This window comes from Sander lucioperca, chromosome 6 (assembly GCF_008315115.2).
Source record: "Sander lucioperca isolate FBNREF2018 chromosome 6, SLUC_FBN_1.2, whole genome shotgun sequence".
NCBI lineage: Eukaryota > Metazoa > Chordata > Actinopteri > Perciformes > Percidae > Sander > Sander lucioperca.
The window spans coordinates 38,723,913-38,746,402 of record NC_050178.1 but is presented as its reverse complement, the minus strand read 5'-3'; the positions used below and the strand labels follow the sequence as shown (position 1 = coordinate 38,746,402).

The window sequence follows — 22,490 nt, the reverse complement described above, 5'->3', positions numbered from 1 at the left end:
TTGTCCATTGTTTATTTCAAAAGAAACACGACAATGTATAAAAGGCTCCATTACCTTGTACCTCACGTTATGGCTCCATAGCAGACGTTTTAGAGAGCGTCTACCCCAGTTCATGCGAATGCGAATGTAAAATTTCAAGCCAAAAGGAATACTTGGAATTGATGGTGGTGGTAAATATTCATGAAAAAGGAAACGTTTGTGAACGGGCAACACAGATTTTGATAATGAACAACTAAACACGTTACACACTGGACCTTTTAAAGAATGGTGTGTAGACTACAAAATAATAATTATTCGCAATCAGTGAAATTAGCAAACAACCTAGAAACAACGTTACACGTCTCTCAACTGTATATTTAGGTGGGCACATTCTCACCCCACATTCTTCCTTTATAAAATCTTTTGTGTGGGAAAAGAGTTAGGGTCAGGTAGATTTTCTTAAGCCTGAAAGCAGAGCCAAGAGGAGGTGCAGAAGTCTTCTCTCTGACCACTTGAATTACAATATGCTGAAATGTCTTTGCCCAACAACGCCAAAAATAAATTGCCTACCACAGCTTTAATGCAGGGAAAGTGATTGGTTTCTTTTTTTTGTATTATTCCTATTTAAAAAAACACATTTACATTAATTGGTGGAGTTAAAGCCAGGATCATGTACATTTTTACAGATGCCCCACAGTGATCACAAGCTAATTAACCAGCTATTCCAGACAATATTTTAAAGACCACATAACAGCATGACAGGATGTCTCTAAATGAAGTGGAAAAATGAATCCCAAAATAGATACCACTAATTATCTTATCAATTTTGCCATTTCTTCATGAATCCTACCATTCCACTATGCAATTTCTGACTTGCTGGTTATTTAAACCAATGGGAGGAGGGTCCTTTTTAATTGATTTTTGTATGCTTGGCAGATAATGCAGAGGAAACCCTGGACCATGATCAAGGGAACTCTAACTGCTCATTAGATAGTGTAATAGCATAAGATGTCCACAGTGAAAGTCATAAACCATCTCCTCATTATTACCTCTACTACCTCTAAATGGTGTAGTCCGCACGAAAAAGCCCACGAGATCAGACTGTCTGCCCTTTTCTCAGCTGCCTTGACAGATGTCAACATGTGAACGATTGTCCTTGGGTAAACCTCCAGTGGGTTGGGGTGGGGTATGTGGCTATGTATGATGTAAGATGAAGAAAATGAAGAATCCTTGAGGCAGTTTGAGGTTTCATTTGAAAAACCTGTCATGTTTGCTTGTGATCACTAATGTTGGTGTAGTTTTGAACATTCAAGGGGGAAACACATCAATGTCTAAAATAAACCAGCATATTTAAATCTTTAGTGCGTAACTTTTTTGTATTAATGAACATTGTGAGGGGGGCGGGATAGACAGCACAGACAGATGCATTCAGCCCTGTACCACTCACAGACGGCAGACAGTCAGTGAAAGTAGAAACACAGCAGCAGGGAAGACGCTTGCTGTCAAAGGGGTTCAAACTGATGCTGTCTTTTTGAATTATGTCTCCCTGTAATCATTAGGCTTCTCTGCTGCCCAGGGAGTTTGGGGTGAAGCAGATGTAGCATAAATGTAACACCTCCCGGGCGCGGGTCAATGTTGACAGTTGAAGTATCCTAAACAAAAGGATAAGTGAGACAATGAAAAAGTGCTGCCGTTCAATGTAGCTGCTCTCATCAGAATCTTTATTAAATTTAATTTCAGTGCAAAGTCTGTCACAGTACTTTCTGCTTAGTGTATAAACAATCCACATCAGGATTTCTATCAAAATAAACAATAGAAATATACACAAGCATGGTTATTAACAAAATCCTGCACTCAGTTACATATGTGTACCCAGATCCTCTTGTACAACATTTGTATCTATATTACCCAGTATCTTTTACCTTCTTTAATCGGTACATGTAGTGTATGACATCACTTTATCTTATATACATATAAATCAATGCACAAATATAACTCACTAAGTTTACTGTTATTCAGAAAGACTAGACAGTTGCTACCGATTTGGAATGAATTTAGTGTTAAATCTGAAGCAGGCAGATAATGTCATACTTATGGCAACTAGCAGAGGCAAGTTAGCTTAACCAACATAACAAAACACATTCTTATCAAACAGTATAATTCACTAACTTCAAAATTTAGAACATGCAGTGTGCAGGAGCAAGAAATATTATTATCCTAATGCTACTTAGACACATTAGCAACATCGAGAAAGGCTAGCAATAGCATAACATCAAGAAAGGATAGCAATAGCATAACCATTGTTTTATATTTCCGGTAGCTAGCATACCTTTAGCATTCCTACTACTGTGCTAACTTATTATCACAGACTCTCAAAACCTTAACACATGTAGTTTGACATGTTACCATACTGTTCCGTGACCATTTATATGCATGTGCATGTAAAATACATACCTAAACAAAAGGATAAGCGAGACAATGAAAAAGTGCTGCCGTTCAATGTAGCTGCTCTCATCAGAATGAGCGCTAACGAGCAGCTACCAAGCCCCCAGGAAGAGCGCCGAGTCTAAAAGCCACCATGGGCTTAGCAGATAAAGGTGGTACTGCACCCTATGGCCCAGAAAGACTTTTCACATAGACTTTGCATGGCGAAAGACACGTCTATTTTTTAGCGGATAATTTGTTTCTGGGTATATCAACTTACCAGCCCGAACACTGAAAGGGTCCTTGTTTAAAACGTCACATTTTTAACATTTTTAACATTCACTAGAAGCGAATCCAGAATTATTCAATTTGGCATAATGAACGTGCATAGTGGACGCGAGCAGAGCCATGGGACTGCCCCCGCCCGCTCACATGACTGTTCTCCCGAGCTCATGTAGCTAGCTGTAATAATGGATATAGCTAATGGTTGTAATTCACCATGTGTTCTATTAATACGTCCATGGTATTATCTTATGAAGTTATGATACATCTGAGGGATGTATGTAGCTATGCTGTAAAGCCTGGGGCTATCGGCTAGCTAGCTAGTTGCTAACATCAGGGGTAGCTAGCATGGCTGTATTAAGATCTATACATAGCTAGTTATATGCCTACAACGTTACTACAGTGATTACATCACCTTGGTTCTCTCTTATGATACATCCGAGGGCTGTATGCTGTAAAGCTTGTAACGTGGATGAGAGCTGAAGCCATGGATGAGCTCTGTTCACGAAACTGCAGGCTAACTGCTAGCGCTCATTAGTAGCTAGCTAGCTAACTAGTAGCACAACATAATTATTAAATCTCCTTGGTTGTCTAGCTAAATACATCTATCGTTTATTTAGCTAAGCATGTAAACGATAGGGAACAACGAAAACACAGTGTTTAACGTTAGTGAATATTTTAGACAATGGAAACGGCGAGTTAATGAGTTCGCCACTTGTAAGAGACACGACAGAGAAGCTCATGAACGCGCATGTTGCTACCGGTTGCTACGACAACACAAACAAATTGTTGCTAGTGCGCATGCCCATCGTGAGCCAACCAGCGTTATGGGCCAACAATGCGGAAGAGCCGAGCTCCTTATGCGCTTTTGAGCACTCTCATTGGAACGTACGGGGCTTCCCGCCGAAAACTGTATCCAGTTCTCTTAATACATCCATGGCAGCTACCCAGAAGTCCACAGTCGATGCAGCACGCAAAGTCTCACACTGCCCTCTACTGACAACATTTGGGATGGCACATGTTCCCAGAAAGGGGAAATGCTGCTGTACATTATACTTACTTTGACATATATAAAACTTAACAAAACAAAAATGTGATCATACATTTGTGTATGTCACATAAAGTTTAGTTTATTTTCACTTCCTCACATCCTTATTTGAAGCACAGGTACTTTTTACTGCACTGAAATGAGTAGAAGTCATTACTTATATTGACCTTTGAGTTCCTGCCAGCACATCTTGTTCATCACTGCAGGAAGCTGTTGGAGGCAGTGGACTGAGTCATGGCTAGGTTGGACTGTGTGTCTGCCAGTCCGTCTGTCTATCAGACAGGTATATTGACTTTCATTCATGTGACATATCTTGCCGTTTGCTCAGGGTAAATGTTAGAGCTATGACTATGCTTGACTGATGCTGGAGATCTCCATCAAACTAAAGTAAATATTCCCCTCATGAGCAACCGTGGCCAGGTAGCTGCTGGCTGTCAGTGGCGCATTCACATCAGTCTGTATTACAACTGACAGGGCCCGACACAACTCGGCCAGATAGCCTGACTGCTATTTACACCTACTCACATTCTACATGGCTGTATTTCTGACAGCTAGAGCGGTTTCACCTCCAGGTTCATCTGTTTCTTGGGGGAAATATGTGTACAGACTTACAGTATGTATCATCATGTCTGGCCGATACAGTTAATTGTGTCCATCATTTTCTCATAACCTGACCCTTATTTTTTTACAGTTCTTGCCACCATTTCTAGCCTGTCAAAACCAGCCCACAGTGTTGCCTCTGTCACTAAGGCCATAGGTAAATTAGCTCAAGACAGATCATTTCAAATGGGTTGTACAACAGGTGAATGATACTTTCCGCTTTCACACAGACATCAACACAAACCATTCCTACGTATGTCTTTGGATGAAATAGGGTAAATCAACCCTTTGGATGTTTTCCAGATTCAAATCTTATAGGGCAAACTGAACTCACAAGATGTTGTCTGGCTTTCCTTCTGTAATTCTAAGCCGAAAAGGTGTGTCTCTCAATGGGGTGACGTACAGAGCTCCGCGTGAGCACAGTCTTTTATGACTGTCAATATAGCCAGCCTCTAACGTTAGCTACTTCGCTGTGCAGTTAAGTAATGTTTGGCTATGTGAGACAAGCATCCAGCAACATTGATGTGAATGTCTCAGCCTGGCAACCAATGTGAACTTCGAGTCTGGGGAGGAGGGGGTGGGGGAGACGACTCTCTCCAGTATTTTGAATTTGTACTTCAGTAACTATTTTAAACACTAGCTGTCAGTATTACATAGTTCACCTTTAAGGAAAATGCCTTTTTTTCTTACAGTGGCCAGTTACACGGTTCTGTCATTTTCATTCAAAACATTTCTTAGATTTTCAGTTATGTTGTGAAAGAGTTCCATTTCTAATAATGAACACGCTCCCTCTCTTGATCACAGAAGGCTTTGATTCAACCTTGATAAATGTCCCTTCTATAAATACCCATGAGCATGCAATTGCAAATCACTGTAGGCATGTCTCAGCACATGCATGACATTCTATATGTGAAATGGATAAAGAGCTGGAATTGCTGTGCATAATGCTCTCCGCTTATGACATGTTAATTAGCAGCATCTGCACTGTGATCACTGCAGTAAGCGTGTATGACAAACTCCCCAAGTCACCAGAGTCTACAGGGACTTGGTTCCAATGGCTGTTGACTATTTCTCATTCTGCGGCTAGTCTCACTGCAGTCCTCAGAGTGTTGGTTTCCCCACGTGCACACTCCCAGGTCAGGCCATGAACCCATCAAGCCTACCCACCTGGGAGATTAAACAGAGGGGGGAATAGTGGTTTGGACACAATGGGAATACTCTGGCTCCTGGAAGAGAGTGTAATCATATGTTTGCTCTCTGTGTGTGTATTAGGGCTGTCAAAATTGGCCATAAATGACATTTGAATATTCCTTCTAGAAAAAACACACGCATTATGGCCATAAGAGGGCAAACCAATACAATGAGAGACATAACTATCTGTATAATAGGAATATAAAACATAAAAGATCTACATACCTACACATTACAAAATAAACAAATAGAATAATGTCCTATACAGTAAAACCTCTCTCGCTCTCTCTCTCTAGAGCATGCAGGAGACAGGACATGGCGCAGATTTCACCGCAGTCACGCAGCTCAGGCCCACAGGAGAATGCGCGGGGTAGACAGCCTTTTCACAATTGAATATTTATTTTCATATTCGAATGTCGTTTTTTTTATAGTTTGAATTTTATATTTGTTGACAGCCCAAGTGTATATATGCATATGTCTGCAAATGGATAATTGTCTCATGTTTGTGCGTGGCTGTATGTTATTGCATGTGACATTGTTACAACTTGCTCAAAGCCGCACCCTAAAGGCGTGTTCACACCTATGCGTTTTCACGTGAATTTGGCGGCGCGCTTACATACAAAGTAAATGCAAAGATGCAAATAGAGTAAACTCACACCAGAGTCAAAGACAGAGCAGACACACAGGCATGTAACGGACAGACTGACACATACATTTAATGATGCATTTAACAATAGCTAGTGTTAAAAGTTGGCTCCTGCTTGTAACAAACTGAGGAAAATATAGAATGTAATTGCTCCTGCCTGCATTTCTGTGTGCACATGCACAAGCTAGAATAACAGCGACATCTTTACAGTAGCACTACCACATACTGTACTATGGCCTCATATATTACCATAAAATGGGTCTAATACTTCCAACACCTCTATTTGTGGTAGTAATATATTGATTTGACATCTGTAAGGCAGAGGGGTTGAAGCTCAAAATCAAATATTGTATGCTTCTCAACAATAGAAGTTAATATGAAGCTGTAGGAATGCATCATGTTATACAGGTGTTCCTGTTATTATGTCTACCCTCTGGAGGGGTAAACACAATAACAAACAATATTTTATATACCATCCCCTCCCACGTACCTGCCCAAATATGGGAGACATCAATTTGAATTCACTAGAGAAATGAAATACACACTGTTTACTTGCCTCCACTCAGCTTTTCATTCAGCATCACCTGGAGAGAGCAGGAGGTGGACTGTGTCATATTACTATGACAGCATAGCAACAGACATTGCATACTCTTCTTTTATAAACCTTAATCTCCACGCTTATGGATGTCCTAAGATTTTTGACCTGTTGAGCCATGGGGCATACTCTTTGTGTCCATGAAAATGGAATTGCATCACCTATTGTCCGGTGGCACAGTGATTAATGCCCTGTCCTTATTTTTTTTACTCTTTTGCTGCTTGGATCTGTCAGACGTGTTTCTCAGCTTCCTAAAAATTCTCATTAGGTCTGGAATGCAGTTTGCATTTACCTCGTCTTCACCTCCATAAAAGAATGTTTTGGTCAATACTTGTCCAATTATTACATGTTGAGTCCAGTTATTCAGTGATAACAATAATGTAACATTATGTGATTAACTTCCAGTCACTCCCCTGTCAGTGACTTTGTCACGAGGCTATCTATCCAAAGTCTTCTTTAATCTGATCGCTTCATGTGGAACGTAAGTGGATTTTCGTTCCTCTCTGAGCGCCCACTATTCATGTTTTATTAATGTCATATGCTGTCGAACTGGGCTCTCCTAACTGACTTACCAAGTCATCCCTTTCCTTGTCACAAATCAAATTAGCCCAGGCTGTGATTAATCATCAGGCGGAGCACCTAGTGAAAGGGGGCTGGCACCTTATTAATTTCCTTAATTACGTCTTGTATTAGGTTTCAGAATCGTCCTGTCTAATTATGCCGCCTTTGACTGCCAACTCTTTCAACCTGGCTACACAAATTATTTGTGCAACTAGGGGTATTTAATTGGATTTCAATTAATATAGGTGCGTGATTAATGTAATAGCGAGGGGGTCGGTTCAGGTGGAAGGTTTTCAGTTCAGTTCAGCCACACAACAGACAGTCAGGGATAGGCTTGAAAAGGACATGCCATGTTACACACCATGGTTAAAATAGGCATTATATCATCTTGTGAAGTTTGAGTCAGTATTACATGGAATTATTAATTACTTTAACCTTGACTTATGCTACATTGAAGTGAATGATTTGTCGTAATAACAGCTGAAATATTCTAAGGTGTATTTGAGCTAGATTTTAATGCTACACTTTCTTGCTGGATATTGAAAACAGACAAAAATGAATTGTTTTGACTTTATTATGTGTCAGTGTCTCTACACAGTGACAAAATATGTTCTTAAAAGTAGCACAGCATTCTAAAGGGTGTAATTTCATTGTCTCTCATTTGTACCCTGGGTTAATAGCAATGCATTGCTTTTTAGCATGCAGTAAAACAAATATCTGACTGCTGCAACACAAACCTGTGCTTCCGGGTAGAGAAAAATTATGAATCAGCCAAATGATCAACACATTTCATATGAGCTTGTGGATAGGCTCGCAGAGCTTTGCTGCCACTGTCATTATTTGTGTTTAGAAGGCAATTCTGGAGGTGCTGAAATGAAAAAAAGAGATTATGTGGCTGAGTGCACACACCCTGCCTATGAATCATAGGAGAAGGACTGTGGTGTTTAATCGATGACAAACTCCAGGCATTCATTTACTAAGTTGTTCATTTGGGGAGCGAGTTTAAATAGTTTCGCTCTGAGCAGTTCAGGAAAATGCACTGCCAGTGTTATATGAAATGAGAGCAATGGCAGGGGACATCCCCGTACCGGCCTGCAGCGTACTGTATCTGGGGATCACAGTTTCACTCCAGTTGTACCTTTCACATTAAAGCTTTGCTATACTGAATATTAAACACAAGACTGAACATAAAGAGAAAGCACTTACGTCATTCTTCTTTGATTTAGCAATCTTAAATGAATATTGATATTGGCTGTAGAAAAAATTAGACTATTAAATGAAACATTTGACAGGAAAAAAATGTCTTATCACACACACTTAGGGCTGTAGAATTCTGGGATTATTCAAATTGGAAACCTTCCATGGGAATTTACGGGAAACAACGGGATTGAAATGGAAATATAAGGTTATCTGCTATCTGCTGTATTTACTATGTCATATGCAGATAGAAACTAACCTTTTATTATATCATAAGCAGACATAACAATTATAATAATAATAAACTAATTTACCAAATAAATCCATTAATATGTCGAAATACATACAATGTGAAACAAGCTATGTGGTGAGTTAGCTAGATCGCACATTAACTAATGGGGAAAGTAGGCTGTGTGCAAATTTAGGGTTTAAAGTGAACAACTTATTTATGAAATGTATTTTTTTTTTTTTTTAAGTTTTTCAATTCAACTCAAGCTACATCTCTCATGGTAATAGTTAGCTAGCAAAAACTACCAGAAAGTGTACTTATATTTTTCATTGTTTTATTTTTCACTGTGCTACCTTATTTGAGAGAAATCTATGCATTTTCCTGTTATTTCTGACAATTTGATAAACAAAAATGTATATTATGCTTGAATAAATAAAATAAAATCACACAACTGGTTAAAAGGGTTATATAATATTAATATTAAGGGTTATATTAATATTAATATTTAAATAAACTGGGAGAGTCCGGTACAGCCTCACTCTGAAGATAAAACTGAGATTACCTCATATACAGTATTCAAGTGTATGTTCTGCTTGTGCAATAGGCTATTTGGTAAATTGCTCTTAAACACATTTAGAGAGGATTTGAATTGCTATTTTTATTCTCAATTCTTGTCATCTTGGTGCTGGTGATTTTCCTTTGGGGCTGGCTAATACCTCTTTGGGGGGAGCGCCAAAAATTCCTCTATGCAGGAAAAACCCTGTACATACACTGTACATTAGCCACAGCGGTTCCAAGGCATAACGCTACACTGGTCAAGTGTATCAGTGGAGAGACAGTTAACTAGTGTTAAAAATAACTCTCCTTTTATATTTCAATGCCTTTGTTAAGTTTGTCAGTTTGCATTATGACAGCTTCATGTCACTTACAAGTATTATCTATACACAGGCATGTTTGTCTTCTATCAGCTGTCTGCTACGGAAGGTAGGATAGTTAACAGCCAAAAGAAAAGTTATGACAGAAAACTACTAATGCTTAATAAGTCACCTAGTTGCCATTGTCGCCAAATTTCTTTCCAATTTTATGTGTGTGAGTGTAACTAGTTGTGACTGTGAAAGTATTACAAGTATACTTGGAATATGAAACTATCTAAGATAATAATGAGATGCCCAGTGGACTGCATCTACCTAGAGGGCTGTCAACTATTTCTCCCTAATAGATCCACAAGGGACAAAGAGTGAACAAGGCCCATCTTTGTTTAGCATTCTAGACATTTTGTACTTAGAAATATTTGTTTTGACATTATTGCCATTTTAAATTGGTGTTAGCCAAATGTGTCATCATGGAGCATGTCAGCACTATGACCATGCAGCAAAATATAGTGCAATCATCAACACTGTTGGCAGATTACCATGCTTATGAGATGTGAGCCTATTACATTTTTGTTCATGTAGAATTCATGAATTCTAATTGGTTCATTGTATACCTGTAAACATGTAGTAAGAAGAAACAGGTTATATATGGATCTGCTGCAATATAATTTAATGACATGGGTAATTTGCAGTCCTCAGGACAGCATTTCGATGAATAGCAACCGGTTTTAACAAAGCCATGTGCAACAGCAGGATTTTTTTGTATGGTCTGTCTGTCTAGTTGCACTCATCAATGTGGCCTGACGAATAAAATGCATTGTGCGGCTGGCTCAGGCAGTAGTATCTCACTTCCAATGTGGATCAATGACCATCGCCGTGAGACACAGACACCATTCTATTTGGGATGATAGCTTGGGGAAAAACAAGGTGGGGAAGGTAATACAAAATAGAAATACCCTGGACAGTAATACCCAGGCACTGTCCTGGGAATAACATCTAAATTGATTTCTGCACCATGCTCATGTTAACATTCCATTCTAGCAGCAAGATTTGCTATAGTGGCTACTTAGATGGAGGAAGGTGTTTTGCCCTTTTGCGTGCTTGTGTGTCTGTATGCTTGTTGCTAGGTTATGGTGATTCGCTTAACAGCGTAGGCTGCTGTGAGTTATATGCATTTAGGGCCTGGATAGGACATTATGGTAATTCACACTAAATTCTGGTTTGATAGCCTCGACTAGACTTGCAAAACAGGTCACACACAATTGTCTCTATAGTTTATGCAAGGAAACGCCTGCTTGTGTTCTTGGCACTGTATGAAGTGCAAGCATGGCACTTAGATTTCACCTGCCTAAGTGAAATGATAGTGTTGAATCTAAATGAGGCATGCTTGGCCCTCCAGGGTAGCAGCTCTGTCTCCTCCTGGTCCAAAGACTGTGTCCTTCACAATCCCTGCTTGCCCTTGTGCCTCTCATTTGCATACCAGGGAATGAAGCAGCTCATTGGCTGAGGGTGGAATTGGGAAAACCGTTTCCGTCCTACACCCATTAGACAATCACCTTTACCATTAACCCAGACTAAAGACTCTGCAGAGAGTGCTTTCACTTTTTCTCTCTACTGCATCAGTTTAATATGGCATCAGTTTGGTAATTTTTTTTCTTTTTTAAGTAGGTAAAAAAGTCTCGACAACTCAAACTGGCAATCATATGGGAGTCATCAGAGTTACATGAAAATAAAACATGAACCTATCGCTAACTAACTGCAACAAAACCTGTCCTAACATAAAGATTGTGATAAGACTTGCGGGTGTATTGGTTAAAAAATGTACTCACATTTCAGAATAAAATCTATCAAGAAGCACAGGTAACTTAACAGAGCAAAAGAAGGATATTGGATACAGTGAAATGGCAAAACTTTTCAGTCAGTGTGTAGGCAAGACAAATGCTCTAGTTTTCCTTTTCATCGTCCAAACTTTAGATAAGTTCACTGCATCATACTGTGTGTGTGGGCAGGTTTGGACTGACGGCACAGTTCTTTGTCTCTGGTAGGCAGCCTGAAGGCCAGGCTTCCCATACATGTACAAACTTGGAGTGACAGCATGACATTTCATTTGACCTCCACTAACAAAATGCCAGTACAGTCTGTTCCTGGTTATTATCATACCTGTGCACATAACAAATGTGCTAATATACTAATCAGAGACATTATTGTATTTCCCAAATTAAAATGAGCTATACCACAAGTTAATATTTTAAACATAATTTAAAAGAACACTCTCTACCTGATGTGTATATACACCCATATAAATATATACATATATACACCCAGTGACCAGAAAAAACAGCTACAACAACTTGATGATTAAACACTATGATGTAATGCCATGCATGCTAGGTAACAAATGTGTTTTTTTATTGTATTCGATTACATTGTTTGGGGATTTCTGGTCAGTCAGCATATTTGAAGAAAAAAATACGTATGCACTTCTTGGTTATCACATATGAAAGCTCTCTTTATGCTCTTGAAGCCTGCAAGGTGTGCTGTGTGTCCTCATTCAGTTGTGTGATGGTCCCATCCTGACAACAGCAGACTGCTCACACTGTCTGTGATGGCCAGAGAGGCTTCTACATCCCGTGTGCAACACATCTTCATAACTAAACAACATTATAGATTGATTTCCAAAGACTCCCAAAATGTCACATATGACCTTTCTATTTACTGCCGCACGGTGGCGGTTTAATGATGGGACCATTCTATTTAACGTAACGGGCACAGTATTAAATGTGTAGTAAACGTTAAAACAAAACTAGTTAAATGTAGGTAACAAAAAGTCTATCTCCTTACAGGGAATTTCATGCTCTACTTTGTCACCTCACTTCCTGGTTTGCTCTTGCGATAATTACAATAGCCTCAAGAGGACCCTGCCTAACAAGAAACGTAATTTTGGGTCGTTATTAGCTGCTTGCATAATTGACCCATACGGTTGGTTTCTGGGTGACAACAAATGACTGAAAGCGAGTGTTTTTGTACATTTCTGTAATATGCGATAGGTATATATTGAGGGTGGAATAAATCTGGTACTTGTGACTTAATATGACTTGAAATATACACAGCATCCTTGTACACTCTCCTAAGGCTCAGAACAATGTATTGTTACCTACTTTCTCTACCTGATCCCTCTCTATTTTTAAATCCATCTCTGTCATTCAATCACAAGTGGCAAACAATTGAGAGCCTATGTGTTGACATTGGTCCATGTGTGTGGAGGCACTGCTATGAAAAATGCTCTCGGTTTAATAGGAAAGTGTAGGGTTTGAAATTTTCGCAGGAAGGCTGGTCTGTGATGACGTTGGTGTCCCTGTTGAAACATGAGGGGAAATAATGTGAGGAAAACAGTAAAGCAGCAGAAAAATACATTGTCATTGTTGCAGCTGCTGACAATCATAGACTGCCAAGTAATTTTGCTGACAAGTGAATTGGTGGTTGGCGGTCATGGCGCAGTGTCATGGGACTATGACAGTGATGTATTGTAAAGCCATCAGTAAGTGTGTTCATTTGTTACAAAACAATGGCGTTGCAGCAGGATACTGGTGTGTTTCACTGCATATTGTTTGCTGTTTACAGACTTTAGAGAAGGTGTAGCATGCTTTGTATCATCATAATTGTCTTGCCTTGCCAGTTAGCAGCTAGCTTTTTAGCTGTAACTGTGTATAATGACATGCAATTTTTCTATTTCTTATGTCCAATTAACATGATTAATCAATAATCTACGCTAAAATAAGTGATATTGTTAATTTTTGTGGCAAATGGGCCTCTGGTAATAATGCCAGTCCCTGAACAGCTATCATTGAGACCAAGTTTGGGTGTCATGATGAGATGCTCTTAGCTGTCCAGCTCCATGGATGTTAATTGTAGAGGCGACATTTACAGTGACTCATGCCCATAATGACTATAATTACAGACCGCAAAGCTCCCACAGGTAAGGAACGTGCCCTTTTCTACAAATTATAGGCTATACAAAATGATTTAAAGAATATGAAAGGTCATAAAGTGCAAAGACAAGAAGTAGTGTCAAAGAGGAGAGGACAAAAGTTTGCATTTTACTTGAGATACCCTTGGAAGTTACTAATGCAAGTTTTTATAAACAACAGTCTGACATCTTCAGCACACGTCTTGGCTGTATGAAAAAGGTTGTCCTTGCTGTCAGGTGTTGATTAGCCATCCAGCGTGATGTGGACATGGCTGTCTCTGTGTCTCTGTGGGAGGTCGGCAGGACTTGATGGATGTCTCTTTTGAGATTGCACAGCACCGTGGAGATGGGGGAGGACCCAGCCCCTGTTATCATCCTCTGTTCCTTTCTGCTCTGCCTAAAATGGAGCAGGATCTCCCTCCTCAGCACGACTCCATCGCCTCTAGATAGAGCTAAGGAGTGCATAAAATAGACTAAGATAAAGCACCTTTTACATTTCTGATCCCAAAGCCCCTTTTTAAGCAAAAATCCACTTATAACTTACATAATAGGGAGGGAGAAATCTCTTGATTTTCTACACAAGCACTGAATTTAAGGATGATCTTCACAGTACGTTGCCTGTCTCGGTGTACCCTCTCTTAACATACACAAGCATGGTAAAACTTGTATTCATTTACTGCAAAAGACAACACCTAGAGACACTTTGGCACACAAACACACACACACACACACACACACACACACACACACGCGCGCGCACACACACACACACACACACACACACACACACACACACACACACATACAGTGAATCCTATTAGATATAAGAAAACAAAGACGGGAACGGCTCATTGAGGAGGAAAAAGCACGCTCTTGCTCCCTCTCCCTTTGCATATTCCTTCATGATTCTGGCAAGACCGCTGGGAGATTGATGCGTCTGTCTTTTTCATACCTTCTGTGACTGCTCAGCAAGGCGCCGGGCTCCATGAAACTAGCCAAACTCCTAAATGATGAATGTACACTAGTGCGTCCACTGGGAGAAGAAACAAATCTCATATCAGCCGAGAGAGGAGGTTGATATTGAAAATCATCTGGAATTTCGCCTTCCACGATATTGAAAATCTTTATTCTAATTGCATGAATGAATTGAATGTGCTGTTGTGATAAATCCTCTGTGCCACAAAGGGAATTGTATAAATGAAGCATCATGTGTGTGTATGTGTGTGTGTGTGTGTGTGTGTGTGTGTGTGTGTGTGTGTGTGTGAGTGCGTGTGCATGCACGTATGTGTGTGTGTGCGCCCGTAAGTCATTACATTGTGTAACTCTGTTCACAATGTTAACACATCGTATAAATGAAACTCTGACAGGATCTTTCACCCACATATTGCAACATATCAAATTGTCATAAGATGAATATTTTTCAAAATATCAGTTACCATATGAAGGAATGGGAGACAGCAAATCAGTATAGAAAACCATTTTTATTTCCCATAAGGCTGTCCTTTTATTTACTTGTATCTTCTGGGGGATAACTGTATGTTTCTCCATTGTGACTAATACTTTCTCACTGCCATTTTGAATAAATCATCTCTCTCTGGTGTGAGAGAGAGAGAGATCTACACGACAAACACAGTCACGCAGTCGCCCATGACCACATTCCACAGCAGAAATAAACACTAACTGTCCGATTATGGTCTGAGTTTTTCTGCTGCTGTTCTATGTCCCTACTGTATCTGAGTGAAAAGCTCAAGGGTTGTTGTTAGTGCTGCTTTCGTTTGTGAGGCAGTTCTATACAGTGTTTTCCTCATCTTTACAGAAACTACAAGCATGTTCTGGCTTTACCAAGGACATTGCTGAATGATGAAAGTGACCAATACTTATTTTATTGACTCTGTTGTGGCTTTTTTCAAAGCAAGCATATACTGCAAACATCCTACTGTATTGGGACAACAGCCTCTGAATAAGTATGAACTGTACTATTCAGTGGCCGATCAATATTCCACCATGGGGCTCAAGCTCCTAATAGAGTCTTAAATATATTTTTCAGCTTCTTCAATCTGTCATCTTATATGTGATGTATTTATATATGTATATACACACAAATTATCTTACATACAAAGAAAAAAAGTGCTCATGAATTTACATCGGGCATGCCCACGAATAAAAGTCAAAATGTCCATCATGAAGGATGAATGTGAGGCCATGTGGACCCTAATGCCTCTCAAAGATTCTTCATTAACTTATTATAGGCTGCTGGTCTCTGATTTTTAACCAAATCTCCTCAGTGTTGTCACAGCAAGGCCGTCCTGCTGGGGTAGCGAGTCAAATACAAATGCCTGCCACAGAAATAAAAGGGTATAAAGGTAATTTCCCTCATTTTGCCCTCAGTTCTGTGGATCCCATGTTCAGGTCTCCTAAACCGGTTTACCTTCAGGCAGGGCGAATGTCTTCATATAATGTATTAACAACTTCCAAATAACCCCTGCTAAGCCTTTTCAGTTTTTGAGGGGGAGACGGCGTGAGGGAAACAGAGAGAGAGAGTAGGTCGGAAACTGGCCACAGCTGTGTGGAAGAGGAGAGTCACCAACATGGGGCTCATTGATCAAACAGGGGATTAGTCTGGTTTCAAATCCTTGGCACCACACGAGCAAATCTGTTGTATCTGGGTTGATATCCTTTCTGTGGTCCCAGGTAATCCAGTCAGTAGCCGTGGATGTAATAGTTTTAGTCCATTTGGTGGGAAGAGCAAGGGTAGATGAAGGTAAGAGCCTGGCACGCAGCCCTGCAATGGGAGCTCTCTGTTAGGTCCTGGGATGAATCTGCAACACAGACGAGGAAGAGGAGAGGAGAGAAAACACACATACACTTAGATAGAACAAAGGAATACACGTGTGCAAGGATTAGACCCAGAGGAATTGCTCCATTCGTGTGTTTCAAAAACAAGGGGAGGCTTTGTACAGCCCCGTCTCACCTTATCGTTTCTGCTTCTACTAAAAACAGACCCCTTATACGAGTAGAAACAACAGAAAATAAGAGTAAAAACAGCACAGAAAATGGACGTGTGTTTGGCATTTATAGGTATACCGGAATATATCAGGAAAGCTCTTTGTACAAAAAACCCTAAAATGACTTTGGCTTTGCTAAATGGAATCAGGGCTCCTGCTGTGGAGTCTCAGCCATCTCTCTGTGACTCTGGTTCAGGGACGCTTATACAGCCTCAGTTGCAGACCTGGACACATTTCAATGGTACATTGTGCAACCTTGAGACTGCTATTGAATGTTGATGCTTTTCAGCATCCTGCTCAACCTGAAGCTCAATAAAAACTGTGTGCATGACGTCTAGTGGAGTTCCTTGCCCTCTTATGACCGTCTATTCAGCAAAAGCATGTACACGTTGTACAGAATATTTCTTTGCCTCACTTTCATCACATTTCCAGTTATTTTACTGATTTAAGGTTGTACAGTGAATAAATGTGAAGTCCCCTGCACACAGTGCGGGCAATTAGAAATCCCCAAATCCTGTTTAACTAAGAAATACAGCCATGACATTTCCAGCAGGCTTGGCAGGTGGTAGCCAGGTGTGTGGATTTGATTGTGATGGGTGCTGCCTGGGACTCTGTGAGCTGTAGCACATAGAGAATCTCAGAGCTCCAATTTGTTGGACATGCTGGCAAATTATTTTATTTGGTTTATGTGGGTAAAATGATGTGCACCTGTATTCACCTACTGTATTGTGTGTTATTTTGAGTTTATGCTTCAGAGAACAATCGGAGAAGCAGGAGACTCTCATGAATTTGAATTTGGGTTTAATTTAGCATAAATATTGAGTATGTCTGAAAACATGTGGTGCAGTTATAGCATTGGGATACAGAGTTCAATCTTTTATACACTACAAAAATCTTAATTTAAGGAAGTCATTTAGGTCATAAACCCATTTCTTTGCCAATAGGGTGCACTTGTTTTGCCATTTCTTAATGAAAATTAAGTTGCATTAAGAATTTTCTAAAATCCAGTGTTATTTGCAGCTCTTACTTCTCCGACAGAAGTACAAATCATACAACGATATAGGTTGTTTATTCATACTCTTTAACATAATTAAATATAACATAATAAACAGTGGTTCTCAAACTTTTTTTTTTTTTTTTTTAAGTATGTACCCCATGAACAGAGGTACAACGCTGCGACACAACGTGAACTAGTTCCGTTTGTTCCGTAAAGTTAAAAGAAATCTTGCCGTTTAGTATTATTTTTCAACGGGACACAAACCCTGGTCTCCTGGGTGAAAGTCCTGTGTTTGTTTGACACATCCACCAGCCCAACCTATCTCCTTACACAGAATTTGGCGCTGTTATACTTTAAACCTTACTTCCTGCTTTGCTTCCGTTATAATTACTATGGCCACTAGAGGGTGCCACCACTACATGCTATAAACAAATATAAGTCGTAATTGCTGCTTGAATAAACAACTTATGGGGGCGTTTTTCGGGGGACAGTCTCTTCCTTTTCTCCTTCATCATGTTGAGTACTGTATGTATTCAGTTCTGTTTGTTTGCAGGGCTGTTAGTTAAAGGTGCTGTAGGTAGGATTGTGAAGATCCAGAACTTAGCCAAAAAATTTGAACATCAACAACTTCTCAGTCCCTCCCCCCTTTCTGCTAAAGCCCAAAACAGTCTCCTAAGCCCCTCCCCCCACAAGGGAGAATGAATGTGTGTGCAAGAGCAGTGATTGACACGCAGTTAGACACCCCCCCTGGCCCTGATTGGTGCATCTGAACAGGGAGCTGTGGATTTTTGCAAATCGCACTACAGGCTGTAGGTGGTGCCAGAGGAGCCAGATTTTTTTTTTTAAATTACCTGCTTCATGTAGTTCTTCTCGAACATAGGGTCAGTTTCAGCAAATATGACAGATAGTTCAAAAAGCTGTTAAAAGATTTTAAAGACATTCCTAACCAACAGACCTCAGTCTGTTAGGTTAGCTAATCACACCTCCTCAACAATCACCCTGAACACCAGTTCCTCACTCCCCTCCATCGAGACCATCCAGGGAAAGCGATGCTTGCATAAGGCGCGCAGCCCCTACCACAGCCTGTTCACCCCACTCCCCTCCAGGAGGCGTCTCAGGTCTCTCCTCACCCGTACCAGCAGGTTAAGAGGAAGCTTCTTTCCTGCGGCTGTCACCCTACTGAACTCTTGCTCTGCATCCCAGTGACAATTTAACCTACTAAGCCCCCCCACGGACAATTTGCACTACCCTACCCCACCCATACTGTTCTATTTAGTATTTACAAATGTACATACTGTAATTACACCTATACATAGCCATATTCTACACTTATTCTTACTACTCTATTCTCTTGTTAATACACTGCATATATCTATATCTATATTATTCTTACTACTAGTATAATGTCACTGCTACTACATTGCACATATCTGTACATGTTGTTCATACATTGTTCATATTACATAGCCATATTTATTCTGCTCTTATAACACTGCAATATATTTCTTGTCCTGCCTATGCACCACCTGTCTATACTTGAATATCACATTGCACTTTTCTGCTTTTTTTTTTTTTTTTTTTTTGCACTTCTGGTTGGACGCAAACTGCATTTCGTTGTCTTTGTACTTGTACTCTGCACAATGACAATAAAGTTGAATCTAATCTAATCTAATGTGTTTGTAAAGAGGTAAAGTTCGGTCATTGTTCATGGAACAGGAATTATTCTTTGATGCAGATTCAGATATTTGAGCATTTTCACTATTTTCATATGAACTTCTGCACTTACTTGAACTAAAAGAGTGTGTCCTCTAATTGTCCATTACCATTTTGTATTTTGATGCAGATCCACATGAATAATTTCTAAACATTTCCTGTCTCTAAAATAACACATTTATGGCCTTTGCAAAGGAATGTGCAGAGTACTTTGTAGGCCTATATTGGTTGAGGATACAGATGCTAGAAATTTCCTAAAACAAGGGAAGCTGCATCATTGGTAGATTCTTTTTTTTTAAGACCAAATGACAGGAAAGTGTTAAGGAAACACTTTGCAGTACTGACGTGTTCTCCCTTGCTGACTACATCATGCCATTCAGGTAGTTGCACTGCAGCTGTTCGTCTGTGTGCTTGTAATAATTTCACAGTCTGAGATTTAACATGTTGACTGCCAGGTCTTGTCACAGGGTCTTTCTCTGTACAGATTGGGTCTTGAAACACAGTAATCCTCTGGGCTCATCTGTCCAGCATTTGCGTCTTTATCATCTATTGTACAATGACAATGTTGGAGCAGAGAATGAACAAAAGCAGTAACAGGTTACACATTACTGCTCACTCTATCTCAGACACGATCCACTAGAGGTTTGTTAGTGGGAGAAGAGGGGTTGTATGCAAATCCTGTCATTTCAACCCATGTGCCTGTGTGTGTGTGTGTGTGTGTGTGTGTGTGTGTGTGTGTGTGTGTGTGTGTGTGTGTGTGTATGTGTGTGACTAAAAGTGTCCTCTGTTCTTTTTTTTGGTCCTCTGTCTCTTCATATGAACAGTGTAGCAGGTAGCAGTGGATTGCTCAAGGATTTCCTGCCTAAACCATCTTTGCTGGCAACTAAGTCATCTGCATTCTAATTTGCTGGCCGTTTTAAATAGCACTTTACTTAGACTTCAGTTAGTAAAAGGAGCCAAAGTCAATTGCCTTAGGAAAAGAATTTAGTGCAAACACAGCGTACCCTTTCTTGTCTAGTGCTGAGCAAATCAATCATGCCAGCTAAGAAACAGTTTCAAACAGCACTAAAGAGCACCCTCTAAAAACAGAAGACTCCAGACAACAAAATACATCAAGATCCATTTAATGTGACATTGACAAGGGAAAAAAAGAAAATTGGTAGAAAGTAATCAGTAACACTCCTCCTCTGCCTAAACCTGTATAAAATGTCATAAGGATGACAATCTGGCCATTCTTGGCAGCTCAAACTGCATCTGTCATAACTTCATACTTAAAAATAATATAAATAGACAAACAAAAGTATGTTATTATTTATCTCAAACGACACACTGTTTACCATTTGTGTTTGTCATCATGATGACATTGAGTGAAGGAGGAGGAGAGGTGTTGTCAAGCACAGGGATGGAACAGATGATTTCTCTGTTAAGGTGAACTGTACGTCGCATGGCCAATTGGAGTTCATTTTGATCATTCTTGGTGCGGTCTCCCGATTTTGACAAATTAGATGTTTATGCGCCTGCTGGCAGGTCACTTTTGCTCTGAAACTGTCTCACAGATCCCCTACATCCTGTCACAGTGTTGATTTGCTTGAAAAAGTGCCCTCCGCTCCTTTTAATCAGGGACACCTGGGTCTTTGAACAGCAAGTAAATCATGTACGACTTGTTCAATGAGACACACACTGCAAAGTGTGAAAAATGGTGGTGTATCCACTTGAGTTCAATGCTTAGCACTCACTAATCTGAACGATTACATATTCCATCGTAGAAATGCTGTGGCCCTATACAAAACAACTACTGTACTCAAGTTATGTTGCAGTGTGAAATAACAAAAAAATCCATTAAAATTCATTGAATGTCTTTGTATTTCGGATGTAAGGCATTCTAGCACACTGACTAAGGTTATCAAATGAACATAATTCTTCTCAATATCATCAAAAGCAGAGAAGACTGAATGGGAGAAAATATGTTTTCATTACAGCCCGCTCATTCTGCCTGTCTTTCTTAAGGTGTATAATTGTTTGGATCGAGCAGAAATGGATTGATCTATTTAGCTAGTGGAGCGGGTAATTCAGATCTATGATGTGCGTGTGTTTTTGGAAGGTGCTCCCCCAGTATCGCTCTCATTGTGACTGCCACAAACAAAAGGGCCTGCCTTGTTTGCTGCTATAGAACAGGCAATGAAGGGCTCCCTCTCTGAAAGACATAAAGAAAGAAAAGAAGAAACATGGGTGTCAAACACTGGCTTTGCTTGGCTTTTTACTTTTCATGCCAATTTTTATGATGACGATGAAATCTGTTTTGCTGGTGAACATGTGTGTGTGCCTGCCTCACTGTGTTTCAAAGAGACTATTCAGAGCAAAATGAAAACCTGCAGCTGAAATAAAATGGCTGAGAATTAAAAAAAAAAACACAATAAAACAGTGTTGTGTGCTTGCTGGCTTGTGACGGAACAAATACAAATGAGGCAATTTGGCCTGAGAGACAGGTGAATGAGGAATGTTGATTAAAAAAGAGAGCAGAGTGCAGGATAAAAGGCCTTTCATGTGGCCTTCGGGCTATGCTGTGTGCCGATAGCTGATTCAACAAGACCCTCAGAGGGGGCTCAGGATATCAAGTGGCCTCTGATAAGAAGCCACACACCGAAAAGGAAAGAGGCTTGGCCGGGGGTCTCACGTACACACACAAACACAGACATATCAAACACATCAAACACGTGCGTTCATACACAACTACGAGCACACACAGAGAGAAGCAAGTAGCATGTCACAGATTAGTGACTAATGGGATTGGCAGACCGGTGTAAGGCACTGTAATCAAGCCCACACAGTGGCTGATAGTAAAAACAGGACATGGAACAAAGGAGGCAATGAAAGGATTTGCGACTGATCCTGCCATTACAATATGCACAGACAGCAGGGTTTTGCTAAGAGGTGGATCTGCTCTGTGTGCGTTTCTACAGTACTCAATGAGTGTGCTGCTACAGCACATGCATGTTTACCCAACTATGCACTGACTTCTGTAAATATGCCACCGTTTATATGAAAATGCAGCAACTTACTTTTTATTTATGCGTGCACTGCCTGGGCTGGTTGATAAATATTTACAGTGGGTGGTGGTGCATTCAGTATTTGTGTCACGCCTGCCTAATCATGCACAGCATGTAAACACACAATTGATTATTTG

The 22,490-nt window shown here is 40.1% G+C and overlaps 1 protein-coding gene across 4 annotated transcripts in view; it reads right to left on the bottom strand.

Annotated features, from left to right (window-relative positions):
• Positions 1 to 15,053: 15,053 nt before the first annotated feature.
• LOC116035139 (chemokine-like protein TAFA-1) overlaps positions 15,054 to 22,490 on the bottom strand; it is a 130,486-nt gene continuing 123,049 nt past the window's right edge. For all 4 annotated transcript variants that reach the window (XR_004101274.2, XR_004101276.2, XR_004101277.2 and 1 more), the window contains one exon: positions 15,054 to 16,410. Coding sequence is in view for 1 of the 4 variants with exons in the window: in XM_031278121.2 (XP_031133981.1) it covers positions 16,393 to 16,410 (18 nt within the window). In the remaining 3 variants the exon portion in view is untranslated. The remainder of the gene's footprint in view (positions 16,411 to 22,490) is intronic.